This window comes from Harpia harpyja, chromosome 1 (genome assembly GCF_026419915.1).
Source record: "Harpia harpyja isolate bHarHar1 chromosome 1, bHarHar1 primary haplotype, whole genome shotgun sequence".
Classification (NCBI taxonomy): domain Eukaryota; kingdom Metazoa; phylum Chordata; class Aves; order Accipitriformes; family Accipitridae; genus Harpia; species Harpia harpyja.
Window position 1 is genome coordinate 31,391,014 of NC_068940.1, and position 23,323 is coordinate 31,414,336.

A 23,323-nucleotide genomic window follows, 5' to 3' on the forward strand; every position below is an offset into this window, starting at 1 on the left:
AGGCGAGGTAGAAAGGGCACAGCCAGCAGTGCAAGCTGATCCTCTCTGGAGACCAGATCCATTTAAGCAACAAGGAGTAGAGGAAATCTGATTCGTGTGTTGATGGAGCTGCCTTGGCCATCTGAACCGGGCCGGGCAGAGGGATGGGAGCGGGCAGGAAGGCGCTGAGCTGGTGCGGCCAATGCACGTTCAGCCTGGCCGAGGCTCCTTGCCCCAACACACAGCCCCTTCCCCTCCTCTTGCTCACAGGGATGAAGGCACAGGAGGTTGGGTCAGGGCCCGTGGCAAGGACAAGCTGGCATCTCAGGCCAGATTTACTGTGGCAGCTTCGGGAACTCGCCCTTAGCCTATGACTTAGGCACACGTGAGCAAAACAGGCCCAGAGAGGATAAGTGCATGTGTGTTTTGCTATTCTTCCCTCCTTGGGGTTGAATCTCATGACCTCTCAACCTTTCAAAAATCTTCTAAGCTATCTTTAGGGTTATCTTGCATCCAGGATCCATTGTTTCTACAGTTTAACCACACTCTGCTCCTCCCCCCACTGCATCCCGGAGAGGACGCTCCTGCTTTAAAACACAGTGCTTGGGAGAAGGATGCTCAGGGAAATGCTTCAGATAAGCAGGCAGGCTGTACTGTCCTATGAATGTGCTATAGAAACATCTTTATTTCTTCTTATTTGATGGGTGTTTTTTGCCCTCTCTTCTCCTTTCTTCTGTTCCTTCCTAGCTTCTTTCCCACATTTTGCTTGGTTTTCATCATCTGCCTGGCCATCTGTGCCTCCCTGCTCCCTTTCCTCGGAGCTTCTCCAAAGCAGAATAATGTTTCAGCAACTCTTGGATTTTGTTTCCAAGCCCTGTGCCTTTCCTGTGGGTCCGGGCTGGAGCACAGTGTTTCAGACAGGGTTTGGAGTGGAGTCTCCAACACAGATGTTTCTCCTGTGAGACCTAGAAAAGTCCCCCCAGCTGCCCTCCTGGCTTCAGAACAGCTCTGTTTTAGGACAAATACATGAAGGTGACTTTCACGGTCATCTATCTTAGGCACTAACTTGGATTGCACATCACGACAGGATCGAATTATCCCAGTCTTTCAATGTACTTATTCTTGCAAGAGCACTGTGGGACATACTGGTTGTTCCTTAATGTCTTGTAGATAGAGAACAGACACAGGCAGGGGAGGAATAAACGCCCTAGCTATTTTCTGTACGTTCTCCTAAAAGCTGCTTTGTGGCAGAGCGGATCCAAAGTTGCTCGGCTACTGTCCTACACGCTCAGCAAGTTATCCATTGCTGGAAACACCCACCTTCCACAGGTTTCCTTTAGCGTGTGTGAGCCTTCTCTCTGCTCTCCCTGTCTTTGCGATCACCCCAATAATAGAAACATCAAGTCAAGGAAGCACGGGAGCATGTTTGGCAGGGGAAACGAAGCCTCTGCCCTGAGCTCTTCCCCAGGCTATTAGCAGCCAGAGATGAATGAGCGTGCCGGTGCGTGTGTAACTCCTCACGTGCCTCCTTCTGGGGGATGCTCTCCTTTTTCCTTTGCATCAGTGGTAGAAGATGAATGGAGCAAGACTCAGAGAACAGGCAATAAATTATTCAGTACTCAATGCCAGAGGGAGCCGCAATTAAAGATGCGAGGGGAAGGCTCGCGGCACCGGCGCCCACAGCGACAACAGTTTGCCAAGGTGAGCTGTGACGCTGCGATCCCAAAGGCCAGAGTCTGGGGGCAAACGCTCTTGATCTCATCACCGTGAGCAATAACTGCACCGGAGGGGAAGCTGTGCCACGCAGTTCACGTGCCACGGCAGCTCCTCCGCGCTGGTCCAGTTGCTGCAGATCCATCCATGTGTGGCAGGGCCGGTGCTGGCTCCTTGGAGATGTTTGAAGTTGTACTAGATGAAGGGAGAGTGCCAAGAATCTGCTTGTAAAGTATGTATTTCCCATAATCTTTCTCTTCAGATGGAGGTTCCTCTCTGCCTGCTCTCCCTTGCTCCCAAAGCAGCTCTGTGTCTGCGAGCTTTAACTTTGAGCCCCTTGTTTTGCACCTTCACCGCGTATTGCTGTTATGACCCACTCCCAAAATGCTGGTGTCACCGAGAGCTGTCATGGAAACCTGTGTGGGGACCCCACTCAGCTCTCAGTGATGCCCAGCTAAGGGGTTCCATCTACTGCTATACACGTGAAAATTTTTGTGAAAGAATAAATATTAACTTTATCTCTGGAAAAAGAAGAGGGTGTAAGGGAGAAGCCCTTTGCCAGCTGCCACGGGCGCCGCAAGGCTCCTGGGCTGGTGCTGGCAGCTGCCTTGCCCAGTCCACCAGTGACACTCGCTGTTAATACTGTGTTTTCCAAGTGAGGACCAAGCTGAGCAGCGTTGTGGTGTTCGGGGTAGGTGGAGGGTGCACACATGAATTCTTCATGGTTGGGGCTCTTGGCCTTGGCGTGGCACTCTGGGGTCCTGCTTAGGGCATGGAGATCCTCAGGCAGGATTTGTATGGCCATTAAAGAAAGCAGGTAGGGAATAAATATTGCATTTTCACCTCCGGCTGATGCTGCTGATGGGGTGCTGGGCTGACTGCGTCCTAACCCTGTGTTCCTCTTCCTCTCCCCAGAAAATGAGTTTCGGGGTGAGCTGCTAAATCAGAGGTGGACCTGCGGAGAGAAGATCAGCAGCTGCGACGGAGCTGCCAGCCTGCACGGCACACACATCAAGGTGAGCAGAAAGCCCACGGTCCTCCACAAGCGTGTACTTTTTTGGTATGGTGACCTCCCACCCCACGTGTTGGCCACAGGGTGAGGGCCACGTGCTGCTCCAGCCCTTATGGACCAGGTGGTCCCGGGGGGATGGAGCCTTTCCAATACCCAAAGCGATGGGCAGGACTTGGAAATCTCTGTCTCCTTGCTACAGCCAAACCTTCAGCCTGGTGAATCCAGGCAGAGAGGGCTTCCAGCTGTCAAGATTTGGCTTTGAGTTCAGCTATTTAAATCCTTGCCTTCCTCTCCGGTCCAATCCTTCAAGGATGGCTCAGATCTTGATATCTAGGTCAGTCCCAGGCCTGTTAAAATAGGCCCTTTCTCCAAGGCGCCGGCTGGTCGGAAGAAGCCCCTCGTACGCCAGGTGAAGCCGTGGTGCCTTTGGAGGAGACAAGCGAGGCATTCAACCCCACCGGGAGCCCAGGCAGCTCCTGGGGGCTCAACAGAGCCACTCATTTACTGCTGCAGCTGTGGCTGATGAAAGAGGTCCAGCCAAGGCTGTCAAACCTCCCGGCAGATTCACTGCCAGCAGATTAGGAAGCTTTAATTAAGTATAGAACTGGGCTGCTCACGACGCAAATGGCACTTCCCGTCCCATTTTGGCCTCTTGGTAGTGAGGCACCATCTCAGATGGATGGATGGACCCACCTGGGCGGTGGAGAAAGCCCTCCTTGGGTGACTGATGTTACCGACTCTTCCTGTATCCCCAAATAAACCGAGCCCTGAGAAAACCCGAAACCAGCAAAAATCCAGCCTTAAAAAACATCCTTCTTCACTAACAAGCTGTCAGCTGCAAGCAGGTGTCACCAGGAAAGCTCACACCTTCTTGGAAAGCAGAGTAAGCCGTTGTTGCTATATTTAAAATGAGCTCAATTAAGGCTTTTCTATTGAACCTGCCAAATAAGCACTTAGATTAGATTTAATAAGATTGTTGTGTGTTAATAAAGCAATGATTACAAAAGGTAATATTCCTAGTATCTGGTGCTCACCTAGCACTCTGCCTCTGCCAAGCACATTGCTAATATTAACCGGTTCTTGCAACCCCCCAGCTCTGCTTATCTGTGTTTTAACGGGGGCAAGACGAGGAGGTGGGGAGGGAGCATCTGATGCTGGAGCAGGATTTGGGGAGCTGCAGCTTTTGGAGGTGGTAGTGCTGGTCCTGCAAAGCCAGGTCTACAAAGAGTCACACCGTGGGATGTTGAGGGTACACGAGGGCCTGATCCTGCGTATCTCTGGCTGCAAGACGGAGCCTGTTGGCCTCAGGTGTGTGAGGGAGCAATAGGTGAATTCTGGCTCTTTGTTATAAAAGCCAAATTAAACTTGAATGGGAAGGGGGAAGGAGAAGGCTGGCTTTGATAAGGCTATCACTGGCTCTCTATGAGCAATTTTCCCCATGTGTTACTTTAAATCCATTTCGGCAAATTTTAAAAATATTTCTCTGCATATCAGTGCACTAGCATATTTTTCTCTTATGTTTTCCTGAAATCCAGTTGAACCTCAGATAGTTTAGGCCTGGATATTGTGTGCAGCCCTCTAACCCCACAGGTCTCCATCCCTCTCTAACCTTCGGATCTGCACCGTGTGCACACGCTTGCGCTTGCATGTGTGCTCATAAATACATATTGTATTTAAATGTAGTTTTTCATGCCAGTTACAGCTCGTAATCCGCAGGATGCACAACGGTGAAGGACAATGGGATGCAGGGCAGGTTCATTTATTTATTTTTGCCTCTATAGAAGTCCAGGTGCAGGATAAAATTTCCCATGACAGGTCTGAAATGAGATCTCGGAAGAGTGCTGAGGAGAGGTACGATCTGCACGGAGCCAGCTGAGACCGTCCGCATGGACGCTCCTGCTTGTGCTCGGCCTGGAACCACGGTGGCTGATGGAGAAATGAATCTTTCTCTCCCAAATCTTCTCTATCTCCCTGCGCCATGGTGAGCTAGCTGGGGGTACTGGGGACAGGCAGGCTGTTGCTGAAGGCTGGCTGCTGTTAGGACGGGTAGGGCTGATGCTGATGGGGCCACCAGATCCCATCCCTTGCCATGAGCACCGGCTGCTGCAGTCCTTTTTGGAGATACGCACGTAGCTCACTTCAGCAATCGCCTCACATTGTGCCACTCGAGGATTATCTTATGAAAAAGGCAGCTTATTACCGAGCTTGAAAACAATGAGGTTGAAGAACTGTGATATTTAGGTTTTTTTCCCTTCCCCACCCCTCCTCTTCTGGCGTAAGAGCTGTTTGCACGTACAGAGCCACTTAGGTCTCTCTGCGCGTGAAATGGCGTTTGGATTGCGCGTTGTAGCACTTTCAAACAGTCAAGAGGGAAGTATATGTCAACTTAAACTACCGCATATGAAATCACCCCAGCCTAATGCTCGAATGTCAGCACTGCAGAGGCACACGATACAGCTGCGGCTGTGTCAAACGTGATGCTCGGGAGCATCTTTTCTGGTCCACTTCCCTTGTGCAGAGGATGCCTCTGCTATCGCCACAGAGCATTAGCACTTGGTAAGCATCTCATTCGCAGCGTTGGACTTTTTTGGGGGGTGGGGGTTGGACCCTTTCTGCAAATGCAAACTGACAGCACGGCTTCAGGAGGATGTTTGTGACACAGCTGCGATGTTTAATTTGAGGTGGGTACAAGCTGCGGTTTTGCATCTAAAGATGTTAAGGCAAAATCCTCCCCCCGACTCCAAGCCCGAGAACACTGCGCAGGGTGTCCTTTCCTGGAAGCAGTCAAAAAGCAAAAGGCAGACGGTAGTTTATTCAGCCGAGGATGGGACTCACAATAGGTGGAATGTCAGGAGGATTTAAATCAAGCAGCAAGGAAGACCCTAAAGGAAGAAGGGAAAAAAAAAAAAAATACCCTAACCTCAGAGTGTGGTTATAAAATAGCAACTGGGAGCTACTATTGAGCCTTTTTAAAAAGTAGGGGCAGGCTCTTGATCAAGGGCATTTCTTCCTTCATCACCCCTTACTTATTTTTTTTTTTTTTTAAAATTAACAGCTAGAGAAAGCCCAGTGGGACGAAGCCCTTTTCATTTTTGGCAATGACTGATGATGCCACAGCACTCTGCTGGGAGCAAGCGGGAGACATTTGGAGACCCAGATCCAGGTCTCTCCACCCTGTGTTCTGCTGCAGCAGCCAAGGGGGGGATTCCTCACGGGGTGGGAAAAAACCCACCAAAAAAAAAAAGCAGAGGGAGGAGAAATCAGGACAGGTCATTCAAACCCATCCTCACCGGTTGGTGGGTGCCGAGGAGCAGTTTTTCTGCCTGGCTGTGATTTGGCCCATAGCCTACATCCAGCTGGACCTCAGGGTTTGCTCCGTTCATTGGCTCATGCTGATAAAGCAATCCTTGGGTAGGAAAGGAGCAGTGGATAACAGTGCAAATTAACCAGCAAATAAATCTTCCCTGGTGAGAGCTTGAAGGAATTTGCTGGGACAAGGTTGGTGATGCTGGAGAATTCCCACACAGCATCCTCCTCCCTTCCCTTCCCTTCCCTCATCCTGGCTTTGAACCCAGCCCTGAAACGGGGTTGTGGGAGCTGGACCATCCTCTGACTCTGCACGGCCAGGGTAGAGTGAGGTGTGGTGGGCTCCTACCTCTTTGGGGTGGTCAGTACTGCCTTTTCCCTTCAGGAGCTGAAGAAGGGGCTCTTTGGACCTGGAAGAGGGGAAGGACCAAGTAAAAAACCACTTTTCAACAATTCTGTAGGAAAAATGTCATTTCTTCTGGCATTTTCCTCCTGCTGTTTTACCTGCTGCTAGGCAAATTCAGGTTTTGATTTTTTTAACTAAAAATAGAGGCTCTGTCTGTCTGTCCCTCCAAAGCTCAGACACAGCTTCTTGCAAATGGCATTTTGCTATATCCACAAATAAGCACTGATGGAAGCTCTGCTGCTTTCCGAGTAAAATAAATATTCCTGCTGAATCCTTACCTCCCTTTGTCCAGCTGAAGGCTTCTTCAGCATGTTTATTTTCTCTGAGCTCTGTGGTGCTCTTGAATACATACAAAGTATTACCACTGACCGTGGGGAATTTCAGCATGGCCCTTAATGGCATATTTGCATAGAGCTGTCGAAGCCCAGGCACACCTGGGCATCAGTGCATGGGAGGCTCCAGTGGTTTTATGTTAGCACCTCGGTCTTCCATTGGAAAAGAAATGTGTATTAAGATAAGAAAGAAGAAAATATCAACCCTGTAGGTACTCCATAAAATTAAACTTCAGATCCATGCTGCTGTTCCTGCGCTGTATTGCTGTAGTCTTGGCAGCAGAGCAAGACCATTACTGTAGAAGCAAGCTGTTAAAATTCCCATTGTACTCGGCTTAAACTGTCTTTCAAGTTTCTCTGTCTGAACCTCATTGATTTAGACTTGCAGCACCAGGACATCATCAGTATACCTTGTATTATGGTCATGTCAGGAAGCTCCTTAGTGTGGGGCAAACGCATGGTAAGAAATAGCCCCTGCACCAAAGCATCTTTAGAGAGAAGAGATAAAGAAGGAGCACCCGGAGATGAAGTGATGTTCTCAAGGTTACCCTGATCATCAGTGGCAGAGCATGGAGCTGAATCCTGAAGCGAGACCCAGCACAGGGTCCGTTCCACTGCATTGTCCTGTGGTGTTGGGTTAGGAAACCTGCTAGATGCTTGTTTTGGTTTAATATGAGAGAGTATCTCGTGATAAGGTGAGGAGGAGCGGAATAAACCTCTGTCTTTTCTGCCTGGACTAACATGCTCTGAGGCTGGCATCTGGTAGCAATAATTTATTTGCAGGTCTCCTTTCAGATTGCTTTGTTTTCCATTCAGAGTTAAAATAATAAGAGTGAAATCCAGATAGCTTCTCAGCCTGGCTATTATGCGAGCAAGAGAGAAAACAAATGAAAATACCCCGTCAGTCTCCAAGACTGCAAACATGCACTATGTGACCTGAAATTTCACGTTAAAACGATCTGTCTAGAGGGCTTCTCGCTGAGGAGGTGAACAATAAAGGACAGTGGTTTCATGTAACCTTCATGCATCCGAGCCTGATAACCACAGAGGCTCCAGGAGCACAGTAATGGCCACGTCAGTTCATTTAAGTTGCCTGGGAGGAGCAGGGGCTGAGCTCAGAAATGGATCTTTTTCCTGGTGTTTCTGCACTTTGGTGGGAAATGAAGATTTTTGAGGATGCTGCTGCTGTTGATTTAAGCTGAGAAAAGGAGCGTGATGGTAGAAAACAGAGCCTGGGAGTGCAGAGCCCACCCCATCCCTCCGGTGCTGTAAGCAAAATATTATAAATATGCAGCGGTGAGGCTGCGTCAAGTTCTCTAACCAAGTAATGGGGTATTCCCTATGGAGAAAAAGCCCCAATAACTTAGTTTTGGGGTTTGGGTGTTTCAGGTTTTTTTAAAAGCTGCTTTTTACTGTAGGCCAGGCAAGGCAGCTTTTTTGGCTTTTCCACTGTTCAGTCCTTAGCAAGGTTGGGTCCGTCCTTGCCTTAAGTGGCTCCTTGTCCCCTTTGCCCGCGCGGTGACTGAGTGTGCTCCTGTCTTCCCAGAGCATTTCATCCTGGCTTGAAAGAGGTGTCGAAGGCAAAGGAATTGCTTTATGAGGTGCTACGGTGTAGTGAGGAGCCTGGAGGTTAGCTCAGATGTGATACCTAATATTTTTGAAGACAAATGTGACGTGAAATGGGATCTCTCCCATTTATAGACAAGCAGCTTGAGCCCTTCCCACCTGCCTGTCCTTGAAGGGCAGGTTTAAGAAAATTGAAGTTTTGCTCTGCTTTTCTCTTGTTGTCCCCGCGGGGTCTCAGCCCTACCTCTTTTTGGAAATGAGTGCCACAGCCATCAGCTCTGCAGGCTGGTGCTGGCATGTTGCAGGCGGTGCCCATTACGCTGCCCACAGCCTGCCCTCCTCTGCAGCTTTGAATAATTTATCTGCAGGAAACCCATATTGCCAAGGCACCAGCCCAACATGTGCCAATTCCCTGGGAAAACTGTCAAAAAAAAAAAAAAAAAAAAAAGAAAGAAAGAAAGAAAAAGCCCTCTCTGAAATTCATTTTGGTTGGAGGCAGGCTCCAAGCAACCAAATGTATTAGTTGTATTGTCGGCATGCAGCGGTGGCATTAGCTAGCTTGCTCAGCGCACGCCAACGTTGAAAGGCTCATAAATGTAATGAAGTCCCTTTGACACCTGCTCCTCTCCACACTTTAAACATGAGCCATTGGTCTGCAGGGAACCGGGGCTTTAAAAATAGAAATTATAGTAATTGTCTGCTGTGTTATTGGGAAGATTGTAATAAACGTGGAGCACGACACTGTGGTGCCACGAGCTGAATGCTGACAGGACGCATAAATTGCTCCAGGTTTTGATTTTTTTTTTCCTTTTTTTTTTTTTTTTTTTTTCCCTCTCCAATGTCCCCATCTAACAAATCACATCAATCGTTGCATGTTAACACTGCATTTCTGGAGGGGGGCAGTGGGAGGGAGAGAGGCACCGGGGTAAATTCCATCCCTCCCCTTTGAGGTGTTTTCAGCTGCGGTGCCCCATCGGCTGGGGACCTCTGTCCCCTCTCCCTGCCTGCCCAACAACCTCCCTCCCTCCTTGCCACCTCCAAACCTCAGGAAGGATAAGAGAGGTCCAAACCAAGCAGTGCATCCTCCGAGAGGGATGGGCGAGGACCTCCAGCCCCTTCTCCTGGGGACTGTGAGCAGCAGCCATCAAGAAAGAGTTTCAAGGCGCACACGCGGATGCTGTGGCAGACGTCATGCGTGCATCGTCCCCACCGCCACCAGAGCAGCACATGCTTTGCACGTGTGTCCCTTCCTGCTCCTTGAGCAGGGGGAGCAGCCGCTCGTGTGACCCCTTCTTTTGGGGTGCCAGAGGTTTAGCTGTGGAGCGTCCTTATTTTGGGATGGTACAGGAGCTGGTTGCATCCCTCTCCAGCTGGGACTTGTAGAGGATGCTCCAAAGAGAATTTGTTTTTATTATATCAAGTCCCACTTGGAAATGGTCCTTTCCCACCCTTTTCTCTCTCCTTCTTGTTATCCCAGGAGGAAACGTCCCAGATGGTAACACTGCGATAAAACCCAAATCATCTTGTCCCCAACCTACCAGGCTCTGACCCACGTCCCTGCTCACACCCTGATCCTGCGTACCCCCTGGGCATTTGCTGCCAAATACACCTGCCTGCAGGGAGAGCATCTGTGTCAAGGGCGAGATGTAAAATCAGCTCTTTAGCAACTTCACTGATGACTTCAAGGAAATCCCACTTCTATTATTCTGGTTATGACTTTTTGTCCCACCATGGAGGTCCCCTGCTTTTGCTGCTCCCACCTCCAGGCACAGCCCGATTTCAAAGCTCCCCCCGACGCCGGGTGCGGGTGCAGAGCCCACACTGCGCTTCAGCCTTCCGCTACCTTGTGGCGTGTTGTGATGTTTAATTAATATCAAGCACTTTGAAGTCCCCAATGTTACTTATTCATGCCCGTATTCCCCACAGACCCTCCTGTTTGATGTCCACGTTGCAGGGGTTATTGAGATCCAACCTTCTGTGTCAAATTTAAGCAGAGAGGAGAGGTTGCTCTTTAGGGTACTACATGAAAAGTTGCCCTTCCGGGGCATGAGATCAGCTCAGCTGCATATTCAGAGATTTCTGAATACATGCGGGCTACTTACCTAGGTGCTGACAGCACTTCTGTGGTGTAAATCCAGAGAAATCAGTTCTGCCCTTAACAAGTGATCTCTTGGGCACGGCCGTTTTCCATCACAGGCCATCATATCTGGGTGTTTGTCCCTCTGCGGTACCCAACCAGCAGAGAGTCCTTGTTGTGTCCCAGGATGTGGAAATTAATTTAAGGTTGCTAAACTTGGGCACTATGGGTTGAACGATAAAATCAATGCAAGAAACCTCTGTCTCAAAAACATGGGAAACCCTGCTGCCCAGGTATTTACACAGAGCAAAAACCACATGAGATTGTCCTTTAACAATAATTTTCTTGTTATCTTTCAACAATTATCTTTTCTTTCCATTCCAGATGAGTTTAGAAAATGACGATAAGAGAGCACGCACGCGATCGAAGTCTATCAGAGGTGAGCAGCTGGTTATCCCGCAGCACGGGGATGTATAGACCTGAGCTCCCTGCACTTTGCTTGTTCTAAATAGGCTTTGATTTTTCAGGTCCAGGCTTAACCCTTTAAGTTCTGCTCACTGCCTTGTCTCTAACCCCACCAGATTTGTCTACAAACCTGGAAAACTCCCAACCACAAACCTTTACAGGTCCTCATAATATTTAACCCTCATTCCCTACACCCAGGAAAAAAAAAAAGGCAGAAAAAATAAAGCCCCTTTGCATGCTTTGCTTTAGGGGGATCACAGTCACTGGAGCTTCAGATCAGCTCCTGGGGCTTTCATCATGCACACTCTGCCAGCGGCTTTGAAGTTGCACATCTGAGAGTGCCTGGCAGAAGCAGTGCATGGTGGAGAAGCAAACGGGGCCGTCCCCCGGCAGGGACGTGAGGACAAACACCTTGTTAATGCAAAGCTTGATTGCTACTTATTTTCCAACTTGAAAAAAGCATGCAAGGCTTTCCTTTGCATGCTTTCTCTCTGGGAGAAGGCGAGGTGCTCTGATACAGAGCACAGGGTGTCACCTTGGGTGGTCCTACAGCCACATGTGATGGTTACAGACTGGCCTCTCCGTTTTGGCTCCTTTTTGTGGCTGTGGATTCTTCCAAGAATTGCAAAGATGGCTGGAAGTTAGGAACGAACAGGGCTGGCTGAAAAAAGTGTAATGGCTGTAGGGACTGCAGCGTCACCCACACAGCTGTGCTGGACCACCTTCCCTTGTCCCGACCCACCTTTCCCCTCGCTCTTCTCAGCATCTGCATCTTTTTAAAAACAAAACCCAGATGCTGCCAACTGTGCTGAACTGAGCTTGGATATTTGGGTTTCATGGCTTTGTTGCATGTACATAAAGGTGCTCGTTCAGGTTGCTAATGAGAGTGCCCTGATTCTATTTATTTTCTCACACCCTGCCTTCCCCACATTTGAATCTGGGTTTCTTGATGTGAAAAGGTAATTTATTGCATGCACCCTGGGACTTGCCACTGCCTCCAGTTTGTTGAAGCTTGTGAGTCATCCCACCGGGAGCTGGATCCCAGGAAACCCAATTAGCTCAAACAAATTGAGCAAACGTGTTATGGTTTTTAGCCTGGGCAAATTTAGACTTGTGTTGTGGGTTTTTTTCCTCCTGATTATTTGGATTCCTGGCTGGATGTAAGGTTTCAGCAGTGATGCCATGTTGTTGCATGTTGTTACTGTAAGCGGTGAGAAGTCCTCTCATTCACAAGTGGGGATTAATCCCTAAAACCCCTACAAACTATAGTTTACCCTAAAAGCCAAGTAACATATCCCCTACCATGTGTCTGAGCATAGGCAGGGGCTCCCACATCAGTCTGATGTGACAAGGGGAGGAGAAAAATGTGGCTGTGCCTGTTGATGTTACAGAGGTAAATGTGGCCATTGCAGCAAAACAGTAGTGACCTTTGCAAAAAGTAATGGAGGAGCATATTTTAAAGGCAAACGTAGAGAAGGCGGCATTAGAAAACTCAGTCTTTACTTAAAAGCGTTTGAGTTATATGCACGTATATCAGTATAGCGCCATTGACTTTAAAGTCATCATGTATTTAGAAAGAGAGAGGTTGTCCCTGATGCTGCAAACACGCACTCATGTGCTTGAAATTAAGCACAGGCATGAGGATTTACGAGGCAGGATTATGATTTACTACAGGCTGGCATGCAGTAAATGATGGCAGGATAGATTTGCCCTGTCTTTCCCAAACGAGATGCCTGAGAAGGCAATAGAAACCCAGCCGCAGGCAGGAGAGGATCCCCCAGAGAAGAGGAAGGTCTCGGGGGGGTGGGGGGTGGGGTGGGCACCCCTGTTGTGTTTTTGACCTTGTGTTTGTTTCCATTGCTGCATCCTGCCCCTTTGCCCAGTGCCCACGGAGCTCATCAGCCAGGAGGTGAGGTAAGGACCCTGCTCCTCCTCGGCGGTGGGAGGGAGGGGAGGTCCCATGCTGGGACTGGCTTGGACGAAGCCCCGCAGCTCCTTACAGGCTTAGGGACCTGGGTGAGGGGAGCAAACCCTTGGGACTAATGGGGTGGGGGGGTCTTGCTGGGGGGGCTTATATTGGTGGGCGCCTCATTGTGTCCAAGTCCTTGGGGCACCGCTTGACAACACACAGTAGAGGAACTGCAGGAGTTAAGGCGATGAAAACACAAGCTCTGGATGGGTCACATTAGACTGAAGACCCTCCAGCCATCCTCTGACCCACCCCAGACGTAAACCCCAGCAAAACCTGATGCCCACATTTTTTGTTGCAGGATCATTAGGGACAACATCCTACTAAGCGGAGTTTCTTTTCCATGTATTTTACATCCTCTTGTTGCCCCTAAACAATGTTGTGTCACATCACTTCTTATGCCGGACACTCCTCCTTCAGCCCTATGTCCCCTGTTGAGTCACCGAGGTCCTGTTGTCGCTCATTTAGCAGCGCTGGCACGTGAACAGCAGCAGCCAAAAGAGCCGGAGCAAGCCTCTGCAGCCTTCCAGAGCTTCTCATTATAAATAACAGCCTCCCCCATCTCTAAGCTCCCTTTAAACCTTGCACAAGGGCTTACGCAAGAGGTAGGAGTCTTTAACCTGGACAGGCGCTAATAGCGGGGGCTGCCTCTTCTAGCAGCCTCTGTTAGAAAGCCATGTGTGTCAAAGAGTAATTGGACCTTAACCAACCCAATTTCAGAGCATTTCTGCTCCTCCGCTCTCCTATTATTCTGGAGAGACAGGAGGAGCAAGCGGCGGGCATGCCACTTCTCCAACTTTTATTGCTGAACACTTCAGTGGAGGTGGTAATTGGAGCAGGTGACATATATAAGGGGCAGGACAGAGTGCTCCACAAAGCCATCTCTGCAGCTGTCACCTAATTGCCTGAATAACTGGACGATTAATCGACTAATTGGAAGCAGGGCATCGTCTGCATAACAATAAGAGGCCCTTTTGTCAAGCATATGAAGGCTGCGGAGAGGGGGAGAGCAGGTCGGTGTGGTGGCTCTTGCGGGGAAGGCGAGCGGCTTTAATAGACCTCGAAGCCCCTTTCCCCTTTTGGGACTCTTGCCAAAAAGACGTGAAACCTCCCCGGAGGAGAGTGGGGATGGGAAAGCCTGGCCCAGAGCATGCCGAGCAGCACCTCTGCACTGGTGCTTTTTCAAGGGATTAAAGCAACACACCAAAGCCAGAGAAATCCCAAATCGCCACCTTCTTCAGAAAACCTTGATGCTGAACCACTTGGCTCTTTCTGACTTACTTTTTACCGCAGGTTTCATTTCACCACATCAAAAATGGGGTGGGAGGGGGAATCAGCTTTAATTGATTCAGGAAAGCTTATAAAAGCCTGTAACATCTTCATCAGAGCTGCTCTTGTTTCCCACTGAATAAGGCCTTTTTCAGGCAAGTCACTGGTAACATAAACACTGCTCTGTCTTTTGGCGTGCAGTCACTTAAAGTGTGTCTGGGGTTGCTCAGTACAGAACAGCCTCAGTCATGACTGAGGGCAATTAAAATTAAATAGACTTTCAGATCATCAGCAGAGGGAGCAGCGAAGGGGGGAGCTCCCTCTTCCAATTATGCATGTTAGCAGGATGAGATCTTTTTATATATGACCTCGAGCAGTTTGCTGGGGAAGGGATGCCTCGCTGGCAGGCAAGACCCCAGGCACGGCGGGGCTCAGGCTGCGTGTGCGTGCCAAAAAAGCTGGGAGCATCCCCCAAGCGATGGCGTTGGAGGATGCTCAGCATCTCAGGTTGAAACCAGGCCACGAGCGAAAGGGACAGCAGGAAGGGGGGACTTTGTCTTGGAGGGGCCAGGAGGTGCAGCTTACACCCACACCTCATCTAGAAAGCCATGTCCCCTTAGGGGACGTGCTGCCATCATTTGCCCTCTCAGCATTAGCTTTGCTAAGCTAAAGCAAGCCTGCCTCCTCAAGGAAGGATTCCTACTCTCCTGAGAGTTCAGCAGTCCTTTGCTGTCCCGGTTTTGGGTTGAATTATATTCTTTGAACGCAGCGATCTGACTTGTGCACGGTGTTCTGGGGACTTGAGCCATTAATAACCCGCCGGTGCACCCAGAGCTGCTACATCCATTAGTGCACTTAGATCCTTCTTATCCTTAGCTTTCTGCAAGGGCTGAGCTCTCTGCTGAGAACAGGAATTCTGAGTCCCTAGAGCCTGACTTGGCATTTGGTACTATTTAATGTTGTCCCATGTATTTTACTCCAAGAATAACAGGCTGGCCAGATCCCCTCTGGGCTGGCGATGCCTTCTCCCTTTGCACTGTCATCAAGAGATTTCATTAGCACTTCCAACTTCCCGGGCCGAGGGTGATACGGTGCTAAATGAGGTTATTAATCCTACACGACTCCGGAATTCCTCAGACGTCAGGCAAGTCACTTGGGCATCCTATAATCAATGCCATAATCTGGTTTTGCCAGAAAATGTTTGCTTTAATGCCTTTTATCTGGAGCCCTTATAGCTCCTGGAGCTGGGACTAATTACCCCTGCAGGGGAGGCGTGCGGCCCCACGCCGAGGGATGCAGCAAGCGGGCTGCATCTCTGCAGCCCATGGCAAAGGCAGCAGTGGCTGCGAGCGCTGCCCAGAGCTCCCTGGAAGTCTTTAACTCATCCTCTTCTGCAGAGCAGCAGGAACAAATGCAGGGATTTGGGAGATCTGGTCACCTAAATCCCATCCATTCCCCCAAAAGTGAGGCTCCGAGGTGCTTTTGAGGATTTTTGTCCCGGTGATCTCCACCCAAGGTGCTCTGGATAAAACCTCCTCGAGCCGCTCCCAGCCTGCGCTTTCCAAAAAGCCACCCATTTCTTAGAGCAAGGAACCCCAGTCCCCTGATAACCCATCGAGTAAGTGAAAAGCCCATGTTTTCCTCCTGCACCAGTGAAAAAGCAAACTGAAGAGTGGCAGTGGGGAGGCAGAGTGCAGTAGTTGTCTGCTTTTTAAAAGCTTGCTCTTAAACATGCAAATCTTTAATTAAACATAATCATAAAACTATAATGAACCGTTCATCTAATTAAATGGGGTGAGTGATTTCATTAATTTTTAGCAAACTGCAAGGCTGCTTTCCTGCCCTCCTCCCTTGGAATTCAAAGGGACAGGCTGAACCATTTGAGGGAAATTATTTTCCCTTTTGCGGTTATTTTGTTCCTTGTGCACAGGACCTGTTTAACTGACCATAGTTTATACACTTCTAATTAAAAATGAATTCTCCAAGTCCTATCGCTGTTCTTGATGGTTTCTTGTTTCCCTCTCAAGCTGTCCAACCCCAGGCTGTAACGGCTCAGGACACATCCGTGGAAAGTATGCAAGACACAGAAGGTGAGGCTGGGTTGGAGGTAGTGGGGATGGAAAAATACGAGCAAGAAACCCAAAGACAGGACTGCACTGGAGAGAGGCTGGTTCAGAGAAGCAACCAAACTCACCAGCCCACCAAAGACACTTTCAGTGTCTCCATCAGTCCGTGAGGGATCCTGGGGGATTTGCTTCACCAGGCTGACAGTAGCCTTCCCACAGACCCCAAACCACAGCAGAAGTACCTGGCTCAGGTGCCTGGGGTTGATGGGAGCTGTTGGCAAGCAGAGATTTTGGTCTGCTCGGTGCCTCTACGGACAGGGAGGGGAAATGAGAGCACACCGGCTGCCTTGGAGGCCATGCCAGCCTTAACTGGTTGTCTTCACCACCCCGTAATGGTGAAAGCGGAGCAGTTGGTGGACATGCCCCAGCGGCCAGTTCTGCATTCCCTGCCTGGTTTCGTGGTGGCACTGGTGGCCATCACCAGCAGCGGTACTGGGAGGTGTTGATCCTGCTGCTCCCTGGACAACAACTGCCCGTGGGCCAGACTGCTGGAGTGAGCCCAGCATCCGTGCGCTGACTTGTGAGAAAAGTTGACATAGTTGCACAAAGCCAAGGTCTGAGAGAAGCTCTTCTGGCCATGAAGGGTTAAACCAGCTAAAAGTCTGGGCTGCTGGATGATTTTTTTTTTTTAGTATTTGTGTATTTGTCCCACTTGCCTTTGCCTAACTGGTTCAGATGCTGTAGCCATGCCTTTCTCACTCGGCAATGCCTCCTCTCTGCTCCTTGATCCCATCTGCAGTTTACAAAGCTGCCCTCTAGCAAAGAAAAGGAAACTTCAGGATGCGGAGGCCGAACATCTGGTGTCGAAGAGAAAATCCCATCCGCTCAAGCTGGCCTTGGATGAAGGCTACAACGTCGACAGCGATGGCAGCGAGGAGGCCGAGGCGAAGGAAGAATCCGGCTCCGACGAGTCGGAGGGGATGCTGGAGGAGGACGAGGCGGAGGCGGTGGAGCAGGAGGAGACCCGCAGCCCCGAGCCAGCAGAAGGTGCTTTATCATTATTGATTGCAGAGCTGTGTTCTGCAGATGAATAAAGGGCAGGGAGTGTTAATAACCAGGAGTTATAGCTCCTCTGAATTATGTACAGGATGGGTCCTTCAATTATTACGTTCGGTGGAAGCACAACGGCAAAGCTCTGGTTAAGCTGAGAGGGGATATGCACGGATTGTCTCCGGTGTCTTAAAAATGAGAGCTTTTCCATCAGGGATGCTCCCTGGGGAAAGCCCCATGCAAAGCACAGAGGAGCTGGCCGTGTGGCTCAGATGGCGGCAGGAAAGGCACCCGGGGTCCCGCATCGGTGCCTCGAGGGGCTCGGCTGGCTTTTTCAGTGCAGGAGCCATCCCCCTGGCCGGATCCGGCCACTATCCCAAAGGAGGAGTGACAGGCAAATGAGCTGGGTGTCCAGCCAGGGTCCTGGCACCGTGTCGCTCCCAGGTTTGGGGAGCACGGGGAGCGAGGGGGCCAGATGGCTGCTGACAGCGTGAGGCTGGGAAGCCCCACAAAAGCTTCCACATGGAAATCCCCTTTCTACCTGCCCTTCCCAAGTGCAACAAGTTAGGCTGCTCCAGGGGTATAACAGCCAGGATCTAGTTTCAATTAAGCTTAAGTAAGACAAAAAGATGTTTATGAGCTTATATAATTACTTCCTTTTCCTCCTTTTTTCCTTTTCTCTTTTTTTTGTTTCCTCCTTTTTTCTTTTCCCTCTTTTTCTCCTTTTTTTTGTCTTTTCCTTCTTTTCTTTCTTTTCCCCCCTTTTCTTTCTTTTCCTTCTTCCCCCCCTCAGAGAGAAGCCCAGCAAAATCGACCCATTACGGACAAACCACGGCAACAAGTACGTCTGGGCCCAGCAAGGCCAACTATAGCAGCTACCAAGAAATAATCGCCAACTCTCTCCTAAACCTAGGCCAAATAGCGGAGGAAACCCTCGCCATCGAAGGGCAGCTGCCTGAAGCCGAGCTGCAGGTCTCCAAGCCGCCATCCAATGTTGTGCACCTGGTCCACGAGGATGCGGGAGAGGAGTTGGTGGAGGAGGAGTGCGACAAGGAGATCATCATCCAGACGGAGGATGCGGAGGAGGTCATCGAGGTCACCAGTGAACGCAGCAGTGAGTTGTGTCCGGAGCACCGGGACGATGTGAACTGCGAGGAGTCCTGCAAACTGCAGAAGGCTGAAGCAGAAGAAGAGGAGGAGGAGGAGGAGGATGAGGAGGAAGATGAGGAGGAGGAGGAGGAGGAAGAAGAAGAAGAGGAGGAGGAGGAAGAGGAAGAAGAAGAGGAGGATGAAGAGGAGGAGGAGATGGCTCCTGAAGTGATTTGCGAAGAAGCTCCTCACACTTCTCAGGACACCCAGAAAAGCCACTGTGAAGGGCAGTTCAGCCCAAAGCCCGAGTACTCGGTCATCGTGGAGGTCCGGTCGGATGATGACAAAGACGATGACGCCCGCTCCCAGAAATCGGCGGTGACCGATGAGTCAGAGATGTATGACATGATGACAAGGGGGAACCTGGGGCTGCTGGAACAAGCCATCGCGCTGAAAGCCGAGCAGGTGAAAATTGTGCGGGAGCCCAGCCGGCTGCCAGGAGAGCATGTAAAGCACTTCCAGGTGGACGAGAAACAGAGCAAACCGCTGGACAGCATCCGAAAGAGCTACTACGGCAAAGGTATGGGGATGAGCCTTTGCGTGTCTCCTTCCTTCCCATTCCCAGTGAAAAAGCTGAACTTGTCTGCTCAGCACCCCGTGAAAACTAGGCTGTTGGGGGGTTTCACAGCCCACAGAGGGAATTTAGCCACAAATCCTCAGTGCCCAGAGGGATGGGGACATCCTAGAGGTCAACAGTAAATGCACAAAATGATGGTGTGCTCTACATCTCCGCAGGGGAATTGCCTGGCTAAATTGCCTGTTGGCCTTGAAAATCTCAGTCTGAGCAGCAGGGCTGGTTTAAAATCCAAGTGGGTTTTAAAGCAGTGGTAGGAGTCTGGCCACAGCAACACGAGACGCTTGGCAGGGGCTGCGGAGTCCCCCGGGCACTGAGCCGGGCTGCCTGCTCGGTCACCGTGAGCGGCTCCATGCTCCTAGCTAGGTTAGTTACTCAAATAGCTTTGCTGATTTTAATTTTTGAAACTTCCAGTGTTACAATTCCACCTTCAGGAAAAAAACACCCAAACACAAAGGTTTCTCCCCGTTTGACTGGAAAAGCAGTGGGAAGCATCCTTGGCAATTTCTCTCTCCTTTCCACCTCTTCCCCTCCAAATCCGCTAACCTGCTTCCCACCGCTCTTTTCCCACAATCCCTAGATCCCTCAAGACCTGAGAAGCGAGAAATCAAATGTCCAACTCCTGGCTGCGATGGGACCGGCCACGTCACGGGACTCTACCCTCACCATCGCAGCCTCTCTGGTTGTCCGCACAAAGACAGGATCCCTCCCGAGAGTGAGTACATGGTGGCATAACAAGGCTTGCTTAAATTAGTCTGAAACCTTATTTCCCAGGGGGATTTTCACATCTAATGGGTAAAGCCGTCTCAAGGCCAACGGGCAGCCCAAATAGTCCCAAATGGTGTGAATTTTATGACTGAGTCCCTAGCACAAGCCTGATGTTAATCCTTGGGATATAACAGAGTTTCTGGCATGGGATGGTGCTTTTCCAACTTGTTCCAGGGTGCTTGTCTCCACCAGAGTGTTATTGCTCTTCATGGGAAATGCTATGGAGATTGCTAGGAAGTCCTACCCTTCTTAAAGATTTTTAGCACCATCCTGTGGAGAATGAGGTCCCTTCTCTGAAAATCAAAGAGGTGCTTTAAAAATGACTGCCCACCTCCAGAAGTGTGTTAAGCAGTTCCCATCTTTACACCGAATGTCACATATTTTTCCCTAGTTGGTATACCATGTTGGGAAGAAGGGAAAACTGTTCTTTCTTGCTGTGCAAATGTGCCGAAGGTGTTGCCGTATAGCAAAGGAGAGGAGTCATTCAGGATGCGCAGGATAGCTGAGTTTTCTCCTATGCTCTCATCACTGCAAATTTCACAAGGTGCTATAGCAAGATTCATCTGTTCCACAGAAAATATTTATCATCATCATAACAGATTTTTATATATATATGTATAGAGAGAGATTTTATTTCTACCTCTCTACCAGCATCCTAAATAGCTTTCCCTGTACATATACATAAAAATCAATGTTGTATGTTTATGATAATGGCATAATAGACCAAAAAAAAAAAAAAAAGGAGCCCTTCCTTATCAGTAATTTCAAAGGTTGCAGACCTGCCATAAACACAGAACTGCAGGAAACAAGGAGAAAGTACAGCTATCTTCACACAAGCTTGAATGCAAGAAAAAATATTAATAAATAACTACACAAGCTGTGTGCTTTAGAAAAGCTTGCAAATCAAATTATTTTCTTTACTTTTAAGGTCAGCGCTGCAGGAAGCAATAATCCTGAAGATTAAAATAAAAAAAAAAAAATCTAACAAAGACTAGTCCTAAGGATAAAAGCAGAGATACAACTTCAATCACTTAAAACTACCTGAAATTGGGAGTCCTGACTCCAAAACAGTGGCAGGCGGGAGGGGCTGGCCGGGGGAAACGGGATTGCAATCAGCAAATGAGAAAGCCCAAGCTGTGTGCAGAGATGCTAATCTAGTGCTGACCTGAGCACTGCTGCCTTGTAAATCTTTTTTTCTCTACGCAGATGAATTCTAATTACAGCATTTCACATTCCCTGATTTCTAGGAAAGCAGTGTACAAGACTTGATGATTTTGTCTTTTTTTTTTTTTTCCTCTGATTTTTATCAAGTTGTTTTTGCTTCCCTTCCCCTCTCCTCTTCCCCTTCTCGCTCCGAAGTCTTGGCGATGCACGAGAACGTATTGAAATGCCCCACGCCAGGCTGCACAGGACAGGGTCACGTCAACAGCAACCGCAACACGCACAGGAGGTACCAGCTTTGACTTCTTCTCCATAACGGCCAGGGCAAGGATGGCAACAGGGCAACCAACCCCAAAAGCCTTGGCGTTACTCTTGCACTGAGAGACAGTGCAACTAAGATGGGCAAAGCAGGGATGACCCTAAGACAAAGAACAGTATGGGAAAGCAAGACGGGGCAGTGATTTCTGGTTGGGCAATAAAGCAGAGCAATGCTTCCAGGCTAGCAGGTGGGACTATGAAAGGGTAGATGCAGGTGGGGGTTCATGGAAGAGGTGTTTGGCACTAAGAAAGCAGAGGGGGCCCAGTGAGGCTGACTGGAGCGTGACGTTTGTGTTTGGTGGTGTGGCACTTAGCAGGATTTCTAGGAATTTCCACAATGTTTAGGCTGAAGTTATTGACGAGCTGGGAATTAAGTCCTCTCGCTGTAGGACCTCAGCCCAAATGTGGTCAGGAGGGGACAGGGTTGAGCTTTGGGACCTGTAATTATACCCCATGTTCTGGTTTTGGTTAAACTCGAACACTTTTACAAACGGGAAGGTTGCAAGCAAGGGAATGGTGCACTTAAAAGCTAGAAACCTTCCGAAAAGCCCGACTAGCTTGTGCTACAGGGATGCGCTCATGAATTTATGATTTACCATTTGTTGCACTTGCGCTTAATTGGCAGAGAGTGACAGCTCTGCAAATGTCGATGCTTTTGCAGGCATGAGGTGAGTTTGTGTCATTACTCGTTCAGCCGTGGAGGAAGCTGGTGGATGCTTTGTCGTAGCTGTAGCTGCTAGAGGAAAATTAGGGAAATCTGCTTGGTTAACTGAGAAGCTCGGTTTGGTGCAGGCAGCAAGCAATCGCAGTGAGAATGAGGTGATCCACTGGTGTTAGTGGGTTATGGAGACAGCTTTGGGCACAACGGTTTGGGCTGAGACCCAGTGGGGTCGGAGCCCAGAATTTCACATGGGGCTGGGCTGGGGTTCCCTCGGTGCTGACTGCTCTGGTGATGAAGGTGCCCGTGATGGCTTGGGGTTGGCTGGGAGCATGCGAGCTCTGCTTGTGAGGGGTTTTTACCTTCCCTGAGCAATCACCGTAAGAGCCAAGCTGTCCCAAAAAAGCAGAGCCAGGCTCACGCGTAGGGCGTGTGTGAGCAAAACCCATTATAGCCCCTGACCTTCCCCAGGCACCGGCGCGTTGGCAGCCGTTGCACATCAGAAGTGCAAATGTTTCCCCGCAAGTGCTCCTCAGAAGGCTCCCTTCAAACAGCCCCTGCAAAAGATCCAAATAAATACAAATCAAAAATACCATTTAACTGCTAAAACCACTCAAAGAAACCAGCCCGTTCCCTTTTGCCCCTGCTGTGCTCAGCCTGGTGGAGCTGCCTCCTTGATCCACCTCTGGGTCCTGGGGATGCTCAAGGGCTCATCTTGGAGAGATTTGGTGCTTTGCTGCTTGCCAAGACTAAAAGTAAGCTAGGATAACGATAATTAAAAAACCTTTAAATGCAAACACTTTTCTCACGGGCTCAGTGCAGTTCTGGGTCCCTGAAATGAAGGTTTTCATGCTCATCCCTCATGCTTGGTTTCCTTCTCTCTTTTTTCCTCCTCCTTTTTAAAAAAAACCACCTCCCACAGTTTATCTGGGTGCCCCATTGCTGCTGCTGAAAAATTAGCCAAATCGCATGAAAAGCAACAAACCCAGTCTGGTGATCCTTCGAAGACCAGCTCCAATTCTGACCGGATACTCAGGTAAACGGGACCGCGAAGCCCAGCGCCGCGTCACCGCGCCGCCCCAGCCCTCCCCGCGATGCCACGCTCGCAAGAGTGGCTGTCACGGCTCCCTCCGGCTGTATCTTGATACTGCTGAGTCCTGTTATTACGATCATAGGTCTCACCAAGGTGGGGAGATATCTAATTGATGATCCCAGGGAGGGCATTGAGGACAATGAATTGCTTCTGTAGCATCAATTAATGCTGAGGCTACAGGCCAAAGGGTTTTACCAGTGCAGCAGAAGGCATTTGTGCCGATCGCTCTGCAATGCAAACTGCCAGAGAATGATGGCTATTATATTAGCATTATAAGTAGGGTGGGCTCGGGGAGGGGGAGGAGGAGATTTAGGCTACATATAAATCACTCGATGGCAGTTTCGCGTAAGTCTGCCCGCTTTTCTTCCTTAGCCCACATGGTTCAGAGGAGA

At 49.6% G+C, this 23,323-nt stretch overlaps 1 protein-coding gene across 7 annotated transcripts in view; it reads left to right on the forward strand.

The window, feature by feature from the left end:
* The window catches only part of MYT1 (myelin transcription factor 1), a 65,124-nt gene that overhangs the window by 17,601 nt on the left and 24,200 nt on the right, over positions 1-23,323 (forward strand). For 6 of the 7 annotated variants that reach the window (XM_052785196.1, XM_052785206.1, XM_052785225.1 and 3 more), the window contains exons 2-10: positions 2,608-2,708; positions 10,776-10,830; positions 12,740-12,770; positions 16,122-16,184; positions 16,960-17,207; positions 18,004-18,879; positions 19,514-19,648; positions 21,061-21,151; positions 22,761-22,874. In XM_052785196.1, coding sequence (XP_052641156.1) covers positions 10,776-10,830; positions 12,740-12,770; positions 16,122-16,184; positions 16,960-17,207; positions 18,004-18,879; positions 19,514-19,648; positions 21,061-21,151; positions 22,761-22,874 — 1,613 coding nt within the window. In that variant the 5' untranslated portion in view covers positions 2,608-2,708. The remainder of the gene's footprint in view (positions 1-2,607; positions 2,709-10,775; positions 10,831-12,739; positions 12,771-16,121; positions 16,185-16,959; positions 17,208-18,003; positions 18,880-19,513; positions 19,649-21,060; positions 21,152-22,760; positions 22,875-23,323) is intronic. The other variant, XM_052785216.1, reaches the window with a different exon arrangement.